Source organism: Coccinella septempunctata, chromosome 3, assembly GCF_907165205.1.
Source record: "Coccinella septempunctata chromosome 3, icCocSept1.1, whole genome shotgun sequence".
NCBI lineage: Eukaryota > Metazoa > Arthropoda > Insecta > Coleoptera > Coccinellidae > Coccinella > Coccinella septempunctata.
This window is the reverse complement of record NC_058191.1, coordinates 12,355,257-12,374,913: the sequence shown is the minus strand read 5'-3', so window position 1 is coordinate 12,374,913 and position 19,657 is coordinate 12,355,257. Positions and strand designations below refer to the sequence as shown.

Genomic DNA, 19,657 nt, shown 5'->3' with positions numbered 1-19,657 from the left:
TTAGGTATTAGAGTAGATACTCAGCTGAGAACCGTTATAAACCATATATTATGTTATGCCAACAAAATTCTTCAAGAATAGCCACTTCTGAATCATATAGTTTTATTGGTTATATATTCTCATTCAGAAGAGTCCACTTCTCACGAGGGATGGCAATTTCGATTTCGTTTATAATGAATCCATCATATTTTTTGATATCTTCATCGCAAAAGTGCTCTTGACACACTAATTGATTGCGAGTCGATTGTTGGGGTAAGGTTTTTTCAATATTCTCTCGAAAATGCACTCGGAAATTTTATTCTCCTTTTCTTTTCGATGCCAAAACACTCTTACACTAGCGCACGCTTCAATATTTCACCATGGTCATATGTTGTTCTCTTATCAAAAATCGAAAATAATAATATTATTCTAATCATCTGTCACCTGGAAGAGAGTTTATTCAGCCAACTTCAACTAGTTTAAATCAAAATTTCGTCATCCCGTGATCGCCAGCGCGCCTATTAGCAAAAACATGAACTACCCTATTGGTTCATATTTTAGGGAAAAAAAATCTATCGTCTGCAAGCAGCGATCGTTCTCCTTCTCTCTACTCTCCATAGATTATGAATGAACAGAACACTCATAGCAGGTTTCATAAAACTTTTACTTTCGAAACAATTTGACAGTCACTCGATGCCCAAAATGAAATCAATACCTAAAACCTTTGCATTTTTGAATATAGTGAAGGAGCAGCAATTGATAATCTTTTAATGGACGGATAAAAGTCATAATTTCTCCTAAACAGGGCCTGCATGCAAGGGATGCTTCCTGCATATAACAGTTTAAGTGGATGAACAGTACTCAATTGACTTGCAGTAAAATGTTCATTGCACATAGTGTAGTCGGTAATATTTGTAAGCCTTTATGCTCTGAAAATTTTATCCACTTCGTAGCACTGAAAATAAAAACCAATGAATGACCGAGTCACTTGTTACTAGTTTTAATACTTACATTCCCATTTTCTTTATATTTGATCCACAGTTCTTCACCATACAATAATTTTCGAACGATATTTCGAGGTTTTCACCAAGAAATTAGACAAAAATTTCTATAATCACCAACTAGAACGAGTTTGATAAACAAAAGGCGGTACGAGAATCGAAACCTTCAAAACCTCTTTGATCGAAATGGCAATCTGAAATCTCATAAAATTTCATGTTTCTGCAAATGTCACTCGAATTAATATTTTAACCAGTATTAGGGTCTTAAAAACACTTTTGAAACACAGATGGCGCTCACATCACTTTAGTCGTACGGTGACTAATTGATCGCAAATAAGTTTGCGATTAACTTCACATGATTTATTGATATTGAGTAACTGAACAGGTGAAAATGCTCTTACCTACCCCAACTGGCTTAAGTTGAATCTCAGATGAGTCTCCACTGGTCTGGTAGCAGAAAAGGGTCTCCTAAGGGAAGGGAAATACGGAACTAACCCTCCTTCTGCACTTAACTTCGTGGCACGATAAAGGCTGATCAAGAACACCCGGCACTTCACTTAAGGTTGCTCAATATCACTTCGATTCACTCAATATACAGAGATGATAAATGGTGCGATGATTTCGGCGATATAAAAGAAGATTACTTTAGCTGTTTTGGAGAAAGATTTCGGCGCGTCCGACGATGATACGAATTAATTGTCGTGATTGACAGACGATCAAGTTTGTGTTTCTCCTGCATGACGTCGGCGCTTGACAAACCGGAGTCAGGCAACCCCAATTCACGATCGAACAGTGACTCTAACGAGACAGTGGAGACAATTGTGGTCTCGTTTTTCATCGTTTTAGCAAGAATATGGCGGATTTGTTCACGTGACGTGACGTGAGCCAATCCGCATTCCGAATTAGAGATCATAGCATTGAAATATGTGCTTCTAAGCCGCCATATTCTTGCTAAATTTCCAATTGTCGCCACTGTGTTTGATAGAGTCACTGTATTTAGTCGCTTCGTTTCCTATCTTTCCACTCTATAATCTTTGGATTGAAGTATACTTCAATCAGCGATTATGAATGAAATTCATAGAAACAATATTCTGTAAGTCAGTGTATATGACACTGATCTCCAAAACAAATGTCTCAATTGTGATTGGCGACACTAAGCAACTATCTAACTCCAGTCTTTTGAATGTTTATTTTCCATTCCACGTATCTATGTTCTAAGGGATAACCTTACTCCAGGAATTGGTTAATTTTATTGATACGATACGATGATTCGTTTTCAATGGCTCACTATGTAAATACCTACCTTCATGTATTCCTTTAGTTTCTTTTAGATTTCAAATCTACAGCGGCACATGTATCAATTTATAAAGATGATTTGCAGTAAGCTGAAATATAATTCTGAAATGGCGGCAAAATATCGGGGCGGCTCTGCCTCTGTATTAAAAGTTGATTTCCTTTGATGAGGTGGAACGCGACTTTGAGGTCTATTGTAACCCCCATGAAAGCCGTCCGCCCTTCCAGTTCTAATACTTCGAAAACTCGGAAGGTTACTTTCTCACTGCTAAAAGTTTGTTACCCAAAGCATCAGCCAATGAAAAGGCTTATAACGTTCATTCACTCTGTAACCTGCAGGTGCATAGGATTTTCCTCTCCCTTCCTCGCACATAATCTACACTCGTCAGTTTCCGATAAACTCATCCTCATCGTAATCAGTAATCCAGTGAGATCAGTGAGGAGGTTATTCTCACTGAGATCTAGATAACCTTTGCATTTTGCAGTTTTAAAGTTCCGAAGGAACTTTTTGGAGTTATCCATCAATAGAAGATTCCGCAAGAGTACTTTCTAGGCAAATTGAAATTTTCTATAAACGAATCGTTGTAGAGGAGTTCTGTTGTAATATGTTATTTAAGGATCGTAGTAATTTTCTAAATTCTGCAATCAAAAACGTGGATATCTGATTGAGAAGAAAATGTTTTTCTGTAAAAACATGTTGAAGTCACTTCGAGCAAATCATTCCAGACAACGTGAAAAAATTTTCGATTACTATAAAACTCAATGACTTTTGGTGAAAAGGTGATTTGAGAGTTAAAAATTCCTATTTCAGCAAATAATGAGGAAGCATGCGGCTGCATTAACAAGCTCAGCCGCAGGTCATCCAATAACATGGGCTGCTTGCCTCCCTAGTTCGTGTAGTTCTGACTCTTTCGAATTAGTGTACAATTCAATTCTGCGAGTGATTTCAACACATTTGGATGTAACGTTCACAGAAGAGAAATGTTATACAATGGATGACGACACAAAGTTATCCACTGGGGCCATAATAACGATGTGAGTATTTTTATTTATTTTATTATAGGAATACAAACAGGTAAATCAATATTCAAAAAAATGTTCACAATTAATATAACCAAATTACAGAAGATTACATATGCAAAGAAGCAAGTCAACAGAGGAAAAAAAATATTTTTTCGAATTCTAATTACAATTACTAAGATTTCAAAAAAAACGAAACAAAAATGAGAAGAAAATAAATTTGAGGGAAATACAAATAGTTACATACACACATATATATGTTTACATATATGAACACATTAGCAGACGCATGCATAATTCTTCGAAAGCCTCCAGCTTCCTGAATCTTCTCAGTGGAGCATTAATGTTGATTTGTGATAAGTTTCGACGATTCCAATTGATTATTTAACAATTTATTCACAAAGGGTATGTCACTCATGACTCTAAGGTTCCGCAGGCTGACCATGCTGAAATATTCCAGACTTATATCATAATTTCTAGGATTCCTTCTACTCAATCGTAAGCCACATTTCGAGCCAAGAAAGCGTAGAAAGTTTTTATGAATTTTCTCTAATCGATCTATGTAAGTATTATAATGGGGGATCCATACAATCGAAGCGAAGTAAAGGGTCTGTAGTTAGAAATAAAACGATCGGCTCTGCCGCAATATGAATCTTAGGCCCGGTTGTTCAATTGGTGATTAAAGTTAATCCTGGATTAATTTTGACATTTCCGTTCAAATCTGTCAGGTTAATCCAGGATTAACTTTAATCTCGGTTTAAACCAAAATTGAACAACCGAGCCTTATAGGGTACTCTAACGATTTGTCAAAATCAGCTGATTGTTTGTTACCGTGGGGCACACAAAGCTTTTTATTATCACTATAAAGAGATATTTCTGAGAAAGTTATAGTCTTATCACTATAATCTAACGTCGGGAAGAACATTTTTTCCAAAAACATTCAAAAAACACAATACTCGTCCAAAAGAGCATGCGAATCAACGGAGGGAAAAGCTTGTGTGCCCCACGGCAACGAACGCTTAGCTGCTTTTGACAAATCGTTAGAATTCCCTATAGTGTGATTTAAAGCTGTCACGATATTATAGATGTTCTTCAAATTTGGGATGAGAGTCGAACATAATTAGAACGTATCAGCGCCGAACTCCTCATCAAATATACAGGGTGACTGGTGACGTGGAGATAGAGGATCTCAAACTGAATGAGAATTTGGGTTTCAAATGTCCCATAAGGGTATTCGTTTCGGAGATATAGGGTGGTTTATGAAGAAATGCTAAATCTATAAACCCCAATATTTTCTTTTAATTGTAAAATTATATTATAATATTTCACAACCTTGTTTCTATAGGCATTCACCGTCAGCACAAGAAAAAAAAATAGAAAAAATTGCAGAAACGTATTCAAAACTTTCAATTTACTTGTCAGGTGAAAAATATCACACGGAATATGAGATAAAACAAATTCAAATAGAAATTTGAGAAGAGCGATAAAACTGATGAAACGGCACAAAATTTTTATTGTTTTTATGATATGTTGGAATCAAAATATTACAATATTTTTATATTCCCATCATGAAAAATAATATTCCTGATAAAACAAAAACACTAAATTCGAGTCAAAGATAATTGATTGTTAGGAAGGGGTTACATCTCTTTTTTTTATGTAGCAGTGGGAAAATCTGCGAGACAGACGAACACACCCTCTCCTGAGGGGGAACAAGTGTGGGGATTCCCACTCTCCTGAGCTCGAGACCCACTAAAAACCCTAAACTGCTTCTTCATAGGCTCCGGGCATTTTGCCTATTAACCAGTTGACTCTTATGGTTTCTGGACTCTCACAAGAGCATACTCGTGTTGATAGTTGTATGCTGCCTATATCTTTTATAGGTTAAGCTCTTCTTTGGTTACATTTAAATCCTTAGCTGATTTCTCGGTCTTCGGTGGTAGGTTCTTGACCTTCTAGCTTCTTCTATTGGATCGTAGTCGACTAATCTTCGTAGTTCCTTATTTGGATTTTGTTTGGCTTTGTCGAATATCCTTTCTGTAACTGGTTCCCAATCCAAGTCCTTGTAGGTTTGTTTGTTCCTAACAAACCAGGGTACATCCATCGCCATTCTGAGGAGTTTATTCCCAGTGGCCTGTATTCTCTTGATGTGGGTCTTGGCTGCGAAGCCCCATGCCGCCGATCCATATGTGAGTTGCGCGATAGTTTTAATCATCGTCAACTTGATGTTCTTATTTATATGACTTCTTCTGCGAAGTCTACTCATTGCGACTTTTGTTTTATCGACTGCACATTTGATGTGGTTTTTCCATGTTAATCCTCTGTCAAGCTTCACACCTAGGTATGTTGCTTCATTTTCCCATTCAACCTCTTCTCCATCAACTTCAAGGTTTTCTTCCATCCTCAATCTTCTCTTTTGCAGTATTATTGCTTGAGTCTTTCTTCCATTGATTTGGATTTTCCATTTGATGCACCATTTGAGTAATTCATCTATGGTTTCCTGCAATCTCTGGTGTATGATCTCTGGGCGTCGATGTCTGAACGCTATTCCTGTGTCATCTGCGTACGAGGTGAGCATATTCCTAGCATTCTTCGGGATATCATGAACTTATATTACATAAAGCAGAGGTACAAGTACAGATCCTTGAGGCCTTACCACTTCCAATTGTCTGGTTTGAGAAGTTGCTCCATCCATCTTCACATGAAAATTTCTATTCCTCAGATAGTTCCTTATAATCTTGCACAGCTTGGTCGAATATCCTGCTTTTTTCATCTTGTAGATTAGGCCTTCGTGCCATACTCTATCAAAAGCTCTCTCGATATCCATCAGAACTAATCCTGTGGCCTGTTTGGTCTGCATTCCTTCGGTGACGTATTCTATGAGCCGTAGCAATTGGAGTTCAGTCGAATGTTCTCGTCGAAATCCAAATTGTTCGGGTGGAATTATCTTCAACATTTCTGTTTCCTCATTCAGCCTTTTAGCGATAACTCTCTCGACGATTTTTCATAGTGTTGATAGTAGACTGATTGGTCTATAATTTTGAGGAAATTTCCATTCTTTTTCAGGCTTGTTGAAAACTATCATTTCTGCAGTTTTCCATCTCTTTGGGTAGTATTCGGTCCTCATCACTCCGTTTGTTATATTCGTCAAGGCTGCTTTTCCTTTTCTAGGCAATTTCTTCAACATATAATTCGTTATCCTATCTTCTCCCGGCGCTTTACTGTTTTTCAATTTCATAATGATATCTTTGATATCTGTTGGTGAAGCCTGTTTTGGAATGATTTAGGTTTCCGGTGGTTGCATCATCAGTTTTTCGTTTGCCTCCAGTTCTTTTTCTAGATCTTCATTATCATCATCATTTCTTCAGCTTATTCTGGCTTCTCTCGCAATTAAGTCGGCAAGTGCTTCGGCTTTTTCAAGTCTCGTATATACCATTCCGTTTGCTCCATGCAGTGGAGGTATAACTGTCCGTTCTCGTCGTAAGCGTTTTTGCATTTTCCAAACCGAGTGACCTATTGCATTCATTTCCCTTAATCTCTAGTGCCATCTGTTATTACGCAGTTCTGTTAACGCATTTTTCAATATCTGACTAGGCTTATTCAGTTTCTTCTCGTCGTCTTCTCTTTGTTGTTCTGTAGATTTTCCTGAGTCTTCTGTTCTTTTTTATAAGTTTCTTTATATCCCTTGGCGTATCTTCATGTGAATGTTTTGGAATAATTGGTTTCTTTATTCTCATAGTGCTGTCTTCATAGGCTTCTTTTATTTGATTTTCCAATTTTTCAACTGCTTCATCTAATTCATGCTGGGTGTTTATTTGGGGAATTTCCCTGATTTTCTCCTGAAGTGAATTCTTGATCCATGGTTTGTGTCTCTTCTTCGTTTCTTGGGCCATGTCCCACTATCTATGGGATTGTGGTTTGAAGTTCCGTCTTCTATGGTATCAATGCTGATTTCTTCAGTGATTTCTTTCATTACGACAATGTCCAGTCATCGGGTAGTCCATTTACTCTTGGTATGTAGGTCGGTTTATCAGGTCCTATCACAACTGCATTAAATTTTTCAGCATAAATCTTCAGTCTTCTCCCGTTGGTATTTTCCACCCTCCTGCGATTTGCAGTTGAGATCACCAATTATGATTTTCGGGTGTCTTCCATCTAGTAGCATTTTTAGATCCTCTTCCAGCATGTCCTTATCCGGTGATTTATAAGTCGTGCAGCATTGGTTCATATTTCACAGCTTCAGATTTTTTATTTTCAAGCAATCCGGTATCTCCATTGAACTGAGGTTTCGTTAATAATTGTTTCCATTTTCTTCATCAGACGATTTGAGTGACCGGTAGAAAGATTCTTCCGTTTTTTCGAATAAATTATTGTCTCTTTTCCAGCTATAATTGCTCTTATATATCCTCAGGCCTTCCGCATACAAAGTTAGCTTCTGTTTCAGAGTGTCGAGGCAGTGGTAAGCTGTAGCATTCCTCGTTTCCCTTTCTGTATGTGTCGTGTTCGTATTCATGATTACTTCGGTAGCTTTTAAAACCTTTCTTTCGTGATTTCCGTTCAAGTACTGCGTCAGTCGTCCAATGTCTCTTCTTGGCCTTTCTATTTTGTCTTGTTGACGTTTCTGCCATGGTGGCTCATGTTATTTGTGTAATATTGGACAATCGTTGTCATTTGACGTATTCTTGCCCCTATGGTTTTCGCTGTCGTTAGCGCTACACAGTTAAAAACTAGATGCAGATATTCCAATGAAATCCGTTTTGTAGATACTCGGGTAAAACGTCCTAATTCAAGATGTCGATTTTGAGTGACAGCTTCTTGGATGTATTGAGTCCGGAAGGTGCTATTCGATTAAGAGTATTTGTTCCTTCCAGTTTGGAAACGCATCTCCTTATGTCTCAGAGTCGACTTGTCGGTGGAGTTCTTCCCTATGGTCCTGGTGCTCAGGCTCACTTGCGTTGCAAGATGGACTTTCGATATCGATTTCTTTTGGTTGTTGTAATCTGGCAAGTGAATTTCATCTGAGGCGTTGGTGTTGCTCTCTGTTGCTAGCTAACCGTGAAGTTCTTGTTTAATTGCGTCGATTCGGGCCATTGGTATAAGTACATTTCTCAAAATTACCCGGTACTGGTCTGCCTCTCGTTGTTCAGTGACATTGCGATTTGGGTAGGCGATGCAGAATTCCTCATGGGGCCTTTTCCTGTAGTTGTTCGTGTTCTGCGCACAATAGTTTTATTCATAGACGTTGTCCACTTCATGCGCTTTCTAACTGACTCCGCTTGGGTGAGCACTGGCTAAATATCCTGCGCAGCACCTTCAGTGGTTCGAGTCGGCAATTGAATTGGACTCGTTGGTTGCTCTTGTTGCTTTGGAGCTGTAGCTTTTTTCGTAGCAGGAGCTCACTTCCTCAACATCCTGCCACCGACATCCCGCATGCTGTTATGTCCAGCGCCGGCTCCATATATGCCCTGACAAGTACTCTGTCCTCATCCTTATAGAGCAATATGAGATCTGGTCTATTGAAGGTTATTTTCCGGTCTGTGAGAACCGTGCGATCCTAGTAGAGCTTGTGATGTTCATTTTCCAATACAACATCCGGATGGTTATTGTAATAAGGAACCTTTTTCGAACTTAGAAGTTGGTGTTTTAGTGCCAATTCTTGGTGGAGAATCTTGGCAACAGCATTATGTCTATTTTTGTGCTCCGTGCCTGCGAACTTCTGACATCCTCCAGTGATGTACTGGATAGTTTCACGTGTCGCTCAGTCATAACGATAGCTATTGTCCGCCACTGTTCGCCACGCGTTGCAAGATGGACTTTCAGTATCAATTTCTTCTGGTTGTTGTTGCCCAGGCATGTGAATTTCATCAGAGGTGTTATTCTCTATTGCTAGCGGACGCTGAAGTTCTTGTTTAATTGCGTCGATTCGGGCCATTGGTATAAGTACATTTCTCAAAATTACGCGGTACTGGTCTGTCACCCGTTGTTCAGTTATATTGAGATTTGGGTAGGCATTGCAGATTTCCTCATGGAGCCTTTTCTTACCCTAATAGCACAAAGTAGTCCTATGGACATCCATAGGACGTCCTCTTCGGACATTACGGACATCCATGGGACGTCCATTTCTGGTACAATGGACGTTCTATGGACATCCGAGGGACGTACAAATGTCACAACTTTGAACCGAATTCGGACGTCCATCGCGGACGTCCAATGGATATCCCGTTGGGACAATCATTAGCTATCTCAACGGTACAAAAATTTACCACGACGTTGGCTATCCTATCTATTAGAATTTTAATGTCCTAGAACCCAATGTCTTACACTCAGACGCAGATGGTGTTTTCTGTGTTGTTCTCATTTCCATCCATACTTACTAGAAAGTTTTTTCACTTGGCCCGGATTCGAACTCGCGAGTACGTGGGGACATCGCATTACTGAGTCTTCGCTGCAACCGTCCTAGCTACCGAGACTATACGATATACCTACTTGTAGGAACATATTCATTATATTGTTAACTGTTTTATGGAATAGTAGTCGATTAATACAGAAATACCATATAATAAAAACTGAAGTCTTAAAACACAAACATAGATTATTTTATAATAATAATTACTCAAGTATTTAGTCTTCGTTCATCATAACGTTACACATAATATAATATTCATAAGATATTAATATACTACAAAGCGGAAAAATGGAGTTTAGTGAAAAATAATATTAAATTTTGGTGTTCATTGATATACATGTATGTATTATTTGGTCCATATCACGTACTCCTAGTGAATATCCGGTATGGACATTCAAAAGATGTCCCTACCGGATATCCACTAGGTATCCGTAATGGACGTTATACGGACCATGTAATGTGTATATGTAATTTGGTCCATATTACGTCCATTACGGACTCCTAGTGAATATCCAGTATGGACATTCAAAAGATGTTCCTACCGGATATCCAATAGGTGTCCGTCATGGACGTTATACGGACCATGTAATATATACATGTCATTTGGTCCATATTACGTCCATTACGGACGTAGTGTGTCCCTACTGGATATCCAATAGGTGTTCGTCATGGACGTTATACGGACCATATAATATATACATGTTATTTGGTCCATATTACGTCCATTACAGACTCCTAGTGAATATCTGGTGAGGACATTCAAAAGATGTCCCTACCGGATATCCAATAGGTGTCCGTCATGGACGTTATACGGACCATGTAATATATACATGTTATTTGGTCCATATTACGTCCATTACGGACTCCTAGTGAATATCCGTGAGGACATTCAAAAGATGTCCCTACCGGATATCCACTAGGTGTACGTGATGGACGTTATACGGACCATGTAATATATATGTATAAGTTATATGTCCGTACTATGTTCATCACGGACACCTAATGGATATCCAGTAAGGACATATTTTTGACATTGCCTGTATTAAGTCGGTCAGGGACTATTTTGGAACTATATGATACGGACATATGTCATATAGTCCGTATTATGTCCATCACGGTCATCCAATGGATATCCGATACGGACATTGTATATAAATTGGACTAAAAATCCATCTTGGACGTCCTAAAACTGTCCGGAAACGGACGTCCAAAGGACATACAAATCAAGTCCATGGACGTTCCGACGTTAAATGGACATGAATTGTACGTCCCATGGACGTTGTGTGCTATTAGGGTATATTTGTTTGTGTTCTGCCCCAGTCCTTTCCCCGTGATGGTGTTATATATGCGCACAATAGTTTCATTTATGGACGTTGTCCACTTCATGCGCTTTCTAACTAACCCCGCTTGGGTGAGCACTAGCTGAATATCCTGCCCAGCACCTTCAGCGGTTCGACTCGGCAATTGAATTGGACTCGTTGGTTGCTGTTGTTGCTTTGGAGCTGTAGCTTCTTTTGCAGCAGGAGCCCGCTTCCTCAACATCCTGCCACCGACATCCCGCGCCGGCTCCAGACATGCCCTGACGATCCCCAGGCAGCGACTTGTTTCCGAGGCTTCTCGTTATCACCATTTCCATGGGTTTGTGCTCCCCCTTCTCGGTTTGGGTGAGGGGTAGAGAAATGGGAGCAGAAAGAGCACCCTTATAAAGGATGTGAAAGAGAGAGGAAAAAGGAATGGGACAGAAGGCATGGCTGGCTGCACCGTCTACGTCGTTTCGATGGCTACCCGGCAGGCCATCTACTAGATAGCTGCCAGGCAGGCCAGACATTTTTTTTAATCCCGATTATCCGTAGGTACCGAAGTACCCCCCTGAAGCTCTGTGAGCTTGTACAAGTTTGGAGAACCAGTTGTGTTCTGTGTAAGCTTCGTTACTGTGTCCTTGCTCCACTTTAGGCTCAGCACTGCATTTTAACATTGTATTATATTGTTTTTGTTGTGAAGAATTTTATAGCATGTTCTTGTTTGATTGGTCTATTTCTAGGCTTGAAAAAGACCAGGATTATTATTTCCCCCAGTCCTGTTAGTTAATACCTGTACTACATATTATGATCTAATCTAATGCCTTTTATCGTTAGAATAAAAATATCTAATAATAATCAACAACAATTAAAATTTAAAAAATTGAGGGTTATTTTTTTCTCTTGCTACTAACTATGATTTACTAACCAATTGTACTTATTTCTTACTTTGTCCTTTTTTTATTGTTTCAATTTTATTTTACAATGTGCATAATACATATTGGAACTCCTAATTGGAATCATGAAAAATCCTCAATCCATAAAGTTCTCTGCTCATATTATATTATGTTTTTTCAGTATAATCTTCTTTTTGATATTTCTCGTTATGCTACTGTCAACATGCTATGATCTCTACTGCCAATATTTTCATGCAGGTAATAGGTACAGATATTGTTACGTATTTCAGATTACTTATATCCGTTATTTCTAGAACCAAATCAGTTATTTTTGGCATTTTCCATGTACACGAATTCGGGAAAACTGTTCTCAATCAGCAAGAATAACAACCAGTTGGAATGTTTGAATGGCTTGAAATTCTACAGTATGTTATGGGTTCTGGTGGGACACACGTATTCTCTTGGATTAGGTGCTCCTTTATACAATTATTTGGATATAATGACAGTGAGTATTTCAAGCGATGAAACCGAAGAAGTCTCTAATTATGTACCACATATCAGAAATATATAAATAATAGGGGAAATATTCATCATATTCTCATATCATTTCATACTATCCTGATTCTCCGTATAGGTACCGAAGTACCCTTCAGAAGCTCTGTGAGCTTGTACGAGTTCGGAGAACCAGTTGTGTTCTGTGTAGGCTTTGTTACTGTGTCCTTACGCCCCCTTAGTTACAGCACTGTTAATTTTAACCCAATAATGAATTACGTCTATAGCCGTCTTTGAAAGGCTATGCAGTAGGTACTAAATTTTTCGAACAGCATGGTAAAGAATTGTTTACCTACCAAATGGAGGAGGAGAAGAAGATATATATGCCGTCAACAGGCATTTACCAATCGACGCTGATCTTGCGTTGATTAAGGACGACCTGATATTCCAGGGAATATCAGACGCTGAGGTGTCCAGAATGACATCGAACAAGATGAAGAAGCCCATACCTCTCTACCTGGTTAAAACCCAGAAAAAGGAAATTTTCTAAGTGAAGCGACTCTAGAATCTCTGTATTGTGGTTGAACACAAAAAGATGCCTGGAAGTCCAAGCCAGTGCTTTAGGTGCCAAAGGTACGGACATGCGCAGGACAAATGCTCCTTTCCGTGGAGATGCGTGAATTTCTCAGGAAGCCATAGCAGCATGACTGCACACTCACCAGAAAAGGTGAAGAGAGAAATGCCACATGCGTCTTATGTGGAGAAGAGGGCCATCCAGCTAGCTACAAAGGATGTAGCGAGTTCAACCTGGTGACCAGAAAAAAGAATTCCCGAAAACCAGCTTAACTGAAAAAGCCGGTAACAAAAACAACAACTATTGTTCAAAAAATTCAGGAAGTACTGAAGGCCAAACCTGCAGAATAGGAAAATAAGAGGGAGACTCCAAAACCGGTTCAGAAAAAAGTAGAACAGAAGAAGCCTCCAATGAAACAGGCTGTGAACAGTCAACAGAAGAAGAATAAGATATCTGAATCATCCGATGATTTAGATATCTTCACGGAAAAAATTTTCAACAAGATAATGTTGAAAATTGAAAGAGAAATGGAGAAAAAACTCCAAGTATTATTCAGTAAACTGAATAAGTGGACCTTATGGATATTAGGAAGAAATCCCTCAAGATAATCTCGTGGAACATAAACGGGATCAACACTCGGAAAGCCGAGATAGAAGAAATAATATCAGGGAGACAACCTGATATTATAGCCCTACACGAAACAAGAATAAACCGGAACAGGCGACTGAATTTCAGGAATTATGAAACATATAAATGTGATAGAATTACAAACACCGGAGGAGGAGTAGCAATATTGGTGAGAACAGATCTGAAACACTTCGTCAAAAGTAGATCCGACGAAACACAAGGAGAAACAGAAACAGTGACGATTGTTGCCGAATTAAATCGTCAAAGAGTCGAAATTACCTCGGCATACAAGCCACCACAAAACAATTTATTGGAAGAAGAGATAAACAACATGTTGGAAGGAACAAACCCGAAAATCTGCATCGGAGATTTCAACTGTGAATACCCATTATGGAACAGCAGAACGGAAATTAGAAATGGTAAAAAACTCAAGGATTTCGCCGAAGAACAAAATGCCATAGTGATTGGACCAGAGTTACCGACATATCTTGCTTTTGGTATAGGAATACCAGATGAAATAGATATCGCGATATTGAAAAATTTAACTCAAGAATGCTAGATTGAAACTTTGAAAGGTGGAACCTCAAACCACAATCCCGTGGAATTGACAATTGGAGAAGAACCAAGAGAAAAAATGATGGAAATAAGAGAATATACTAATTGGGCTAAATACAGCAATTTAATACAATCGAAAATTACAGAAATTCCAACAATAAGCACTCCAGAGGATCCGGAATGTGCGGTTGATAAACTGGAAGAGACTGGATAGAGAAAGCTTACGAAAAAAGCACGAGAAGTGTGAAGAGACCAGCACCAAGTCATTCGCATGGCGATACGCCTAAAGAAGTAAAAGATCTTATACGAGAAAATAGAAGACTCAGAAGAATATATCGGATGAATAAAAATGATCTGAATAAAAGGAACCTCAACCGCCATAGCCAAGTTCTGAGAAATGCCCTGAAAGATCTAAGAACAAGAAGATGGAACAAAAGTGTTCAAGAACTGAATACAATTGATCATTCTGCATGGAGAATGCAAAAAAGCCTACGAGGAGAAAAGACTAAAATTCCACCCTTAGATGGAGAAAGGGGAATGGCGTATACCAATACTGATAAGGCAGATGCATTGGAGGACTCTATCGAACGAGAATCGAGAATAAATTACAGGATAGACGACGATAATGAAGAACTGATTGAAGAAAATTATGAAAAAATGGATGAATTACCTGCGGCTACTGAAATAGACAAACCAACATCGCCAAATGAAATCAGGGAAATAATTGGAAGCTTGAAGAAGAGGAAAGCTCCCGGAAGCGATAAAATAACAAATGTTATGTTAAAGAAATTACCCAGAAAAATGGAAAATAGCGGAAGTTATGACTTCCGCTATTTTCACTATGGTGTTCAATAAATCATTCAAAGAGAAGAAGTTCCCACAATACTAGAGACAGATAAGTCTACTGTCGGCGTTAGGAAAAGTAGTAGAAAGAATTATAGCCACGAGGCTAAATGAGGAAACCGAAAATCTGAAACTAAAAATACCACCTTAACAGTTCGGATTCAGAAGAGAGCATTCAACAGAGCAACAATTATTAATGCTCAAAGAATACATTACAGAGGGATTCCAAAATAAACAAGCTACAGGTCTTGTTTTACTAGACGTCGCCAGAGCATTCGACAGAGTATGGCATGAAGGATTAATATATAAGATGAGATGTGCTGGATATTCGATCGAAATATGCAAGTTGATCCGGAACTATCTCAAAAATAGAAGATTTTACGTGAAAGTGGAAGGAGAATGCTCCACAACAAGAGATATAGAGGCTGTAGAACGCCAAGGGTCAGTACTTGGGCCACTTCTGCACAACATAAACATTTACGATATCCCGAAGAATGCAAGAACCATGCTAACGTTATATGCTGACGACACAGGCATAGCAACTCGACACCGCAACCCAGAAGTAATAGAACGAGTTCTACAAGAAACGATTGACGAAACAAATGACTGGTGTATGAAGTGGAGAATCAAGCTGAATGGACAAAAGAGCCAAGCAATATTACTACAGAAGAGAAGACTGCGACCCACAACGAATCTAGAAGTTGACGGCGAAGAAATCGACTGGAAAAATGAAGCCAAATATTTAGGAATAACGCTTGTCGAAGGACTTACTTGGAAAAGTCATATCAAACAAGCAATCGACAAAGCGATGAATAGACTCTATACTCTAATAGGAAGAAGAAGCCACATGTCGAACGAGACAAAATTGAAGATAATCAAAGCCGTTTCTAGGCCTCAACTGACTTATGGATCAGTTGCCTGGGGTTTCGCGGCAAAGAGCCATATCAAAAGAATTCAGGACACTGAAAACAAGCTGCTTCGATGTGCAATAGATGCACCTTGGTTTGTCAGGAATAGACAGATTTATAGGGACCTAAAATGGGAAACCATAACAAAATTCATGAACAGAAAAGCAGAGAAATTATTCGAAACAGCGAAAAACCATCCGAATCAAGAACTCAGGAGACTAGTGGACCACGACCCAGAGGAAGACAAAAGGAGAATGCGAATTTACCGAAGGAGACGAAGAAATCAATTAAGAAAAGATTAAAATAAGAACAATCAAGTGTTATTCAGTAGAGGATAAACACATAAATCCCAGCACGATAGTGTGCGAGAAGAAAACTGACTAAGAGATGAACGGTTTATAGGCAAATGCCCGGAATCAATATTCAAGAAGCAGTTGAGGGTTTTTAGTGGGTCTCGAGCTCAGGATAGTGAGAAACCCCACACTGTTCCCCCTCAGGAGAGGGTGGTTCGTCTGACTTGCAGATTTTCTCCCTGCTACACAAAAAAAAGGGAACGTTCGACGTTGATTCCGAACACAAGCTTTTAGTGGTATCAAGTGTGGTCTTGCGCGATGAGAATATCTCTGTTAGGGGGCACAATAGACCTTGAGGTCGCAGTGAATTGCAACCCCTTCTCACTATACAGGGTGTTTCCTAATTGAATGTCAATATTTATGGAGGTGATTTTTGGGCCCATTTCAAGAAAAAATCTTTATATGAACATATGTCGTAAACGTCTTACCTTTTGAGATACAGAGTGGTAAAATTATTAAAAATAAATCATTTATTAATTATATCTACAATACTACTTCAGATATTTCAATGAAATTTTTCACACATACATAACATGTGTATCAGGATTTTCGTCCATGTTATCAAAAATAAAAACCAATTATCGGGAATTTGGACTTTTATTGTGAATGTTAAATTACCTTAAATCTTCGCCGACGTTTCGGACACAAACTTGTTCCTTTATCAAGGCTAAAATGTAACAAAGTATAAAATTGCAGAGTTCACCCGGAAGAGCACGAAACAGGTACCCACCTCGAATTTTCATTAATTTAACATGTAAGCTTTTGGAAGAATGATCATTAATTTTAAAACTTTGCAACTCATTTGGTGAGATTTTTCTCTATCTTTCGGAAGTACGTGAACATATGAACGGACAACAAAGTTTTAGGTTGGAGCATAGAATAATGTTTTTTGTTTTTTCTTTTCTCAAGGTTTGTGATCCAGGTGGGCATCCGAATCCTGTCCTCCCAAGCGCCATCCGCATCAACATGATTAAAACAGTGTGATGTAGAAATCAAAAAGGATTTGACAAACAATCCACAAATCAATATAACACACATAAACAATCAATTGGGCAACAATACAAATACAATGATGTTACATAAATCTTCAAATATAATTTCGACAGATCACAGTTATTCGAGCATTACAAAGTTTTCTGAATATTAACAACATTAAAAATATATCACAGCACTACTACCTTCCAAAGATTAAAGAATACTATTCTTAAACAATTTCATTTTTGATGAGAAATATAGTCAAAAACCATCCACCAACCATTACTCTAAGTTCTACCATTATTATTCATTAAACTATCATAAATTTTGCTGAGGTGTTGAGTATCCTCTCTGAAGTTAACTGTGTTGTGCGTTCTGATGTGAATCATTTCACTAATTAACCTTCTGTTGTAATGTTGTTCTACGTCCAATATTGTAACCCCGCCAAAGTCAAATCTGTGTCCTTCTGTGTGAGTGTGTGCCGTCAGTGCCGTCTTTTGTGTATTGTCAAATTTCCTTGAGTCAATAGTATGTTGTCTGATTCGTTCTTGTAGAAGTTGTTTTGTTTGTCCTATGTAGCATTTTTGGCAATTAGAGCATTCAATCTTATAGACCAGTTCTGATTGTTTCAAAAGAGGTGTTTTGTCCTTTAATTTGGTGTAAAACAATCTTTTATTATCCATTTTGTTATAGAACGCTGCAGTACAATTGTGTTCTTTAAAAATTTTGTTAATTTTATATGACAAAATTGGGTAGAATACTAACTTGGAAAATTTTTTCAATGTGGTCTGTGATGATGATGTTTGTTGGTGTGGTCTGTCTGTATTGTCCTGAGTGTCAGCATTTGTTGTCACATTTGGTCTTCTTGTTTGTCGATAGTTATTGATACATGTTTTTACATAATGTATCGGATAGTTATTACTTGTCAGTATTTTTGTGACCTTTTGGAGATTTTCAAAATGATATTCTTCATTACTCAACACCACTGCTCTGTTTATTAAATTCATTGCAATGTTTTTCTTTTGTGAGGCACTGTGGTTGGAAAAGAAGTTAATACATCTATTTGAATTTGTGGGTTTCATGTACCAGTTAGTTTTGAGTTCATTTTTATCTCTGATTATTACTATGTCCAAGAAGGTAATTCTAAAATTTGATTCTCTTTCTAAGGTAAATACAATGTTTCTGTGAAATGAGTTAAATACGTCGAGAGTTTCTTCGGTTTTGTCTTTGGGAACCAAGATTAGGGTATCGTCAACATATAATCTTAACAGTGGAATTGCAAAATCCAATCTTGCGACCGCAAAATCAAACAAAGCATGCATTATCAAATTTGCGAAAGTGGTACTTTCTGGAGAACCCATTGCTGTACCTTCAATTTGTTGGTAATGAGCATTGTTGAAAGAAAAACAACCACCGTCAAAGCATAAGTCGACCAAGGTCAAAAAATCACTCCTACTTAAATTAGTGAAGTTTTTTATGTAATGCCACTGTGATGCTATGGTTATGCTAACAAGTTGTTTCGGTATATTTGTAAACAATGATACTACATCCAACGAAATCAACTCATAATCTTCTGGTACTTCCACCAATTTAAGTTCTTCCACTAATGTATAAGAGTTCTTCACATTAAATCTTGATGTTGACAATACATTGCTCAATATACCATGTAGAAATTTTCCAATTTTATAGCTAGGAGACTTAATGCTACTTACTACCGGTCTTAAGTTAATATTTTGTTTGTGTGTTTTTCTTAAGAAATAAATTTTTGGTGACACACTATTGTGAGTAATTAATGATTTGTATTCTATTTCAGATATACTAGAGTTTCACTTTAAATGTTTCAAGAAATTGTTAATTTTATCTTGTGTTTTTTTAGTAGGATCTGATTTTAGTTTTTTATATGTTGACTCATTATTTAACATTTTTTCAGCTTCAGTTATGTAATCTTCTCTCAAGATAATCTTGAGAGAAGATTACATAACTGAAGCTGAAAAAATGTTAAATAATGAGTCAACATATAAAAAACTAAAATCAGATCCTACTAAAAAAACACAAGATAAAATTAACAATTTCTTGAAACATTTAAAGTGAAACTCTAGTATATCTGAAATAGAATACAAATCATTAATTACTCACAATAGTGTGTCACCAAAAATTTATTTCTTAAGAAAAACACACAAACAAAATATTAACTTAAGACCGGTAGTAAGTAGCATTAAGTCTCCTAGCTATAAAATTGGAAAATTTCTACATGGTATATTGAGCAATGTATTGTCAACATCAAGATTTAATGTGAAGAACTCTTATACATTAGTGGAAGAACTTAAATTGGTGGAAGTACCAGAAGATTATGAGTTGATTTCGTTGGATGTAGTATCATTGTTTACAAATATACCGAAACAACTTGTTAGCATAACCATAGCATCACAGTGGCATT

The 19,657-nt window shown here is 37.7% G+C and overlaps 1 protein-coding gene across 1 annotated transcript in view; it reads left to right on the top strand.

Annotated features, from left to right (window-relative positions):
- The window catches only part of LOC123309027 (nose resistant to fluoxetine protein 6-like), a 41,302-nt gene that overhangs the window by 8,731 nt on the left and 12,914 nt on the right, over positions 1 to 19,657 (top strand). The window contains exons 3-5 of the mRNA XM_044891875.1: positions 3,085 to 3,308; positions 12,075 to 12,151; positions 12,208 to 12,398. Coding sequence (XP_044747810.1) covers positions 3,085 to 3,308; positions 12,075 to 12,151; positions 12,208 to 12,398 — 492 coding nt within the window. The remainder of the gene's footprint in view (positions 1 to 3,084; positions 3,309 to 12,074; positions 12,152 to 12,207; positions 12,399 to 19,657) is intronic.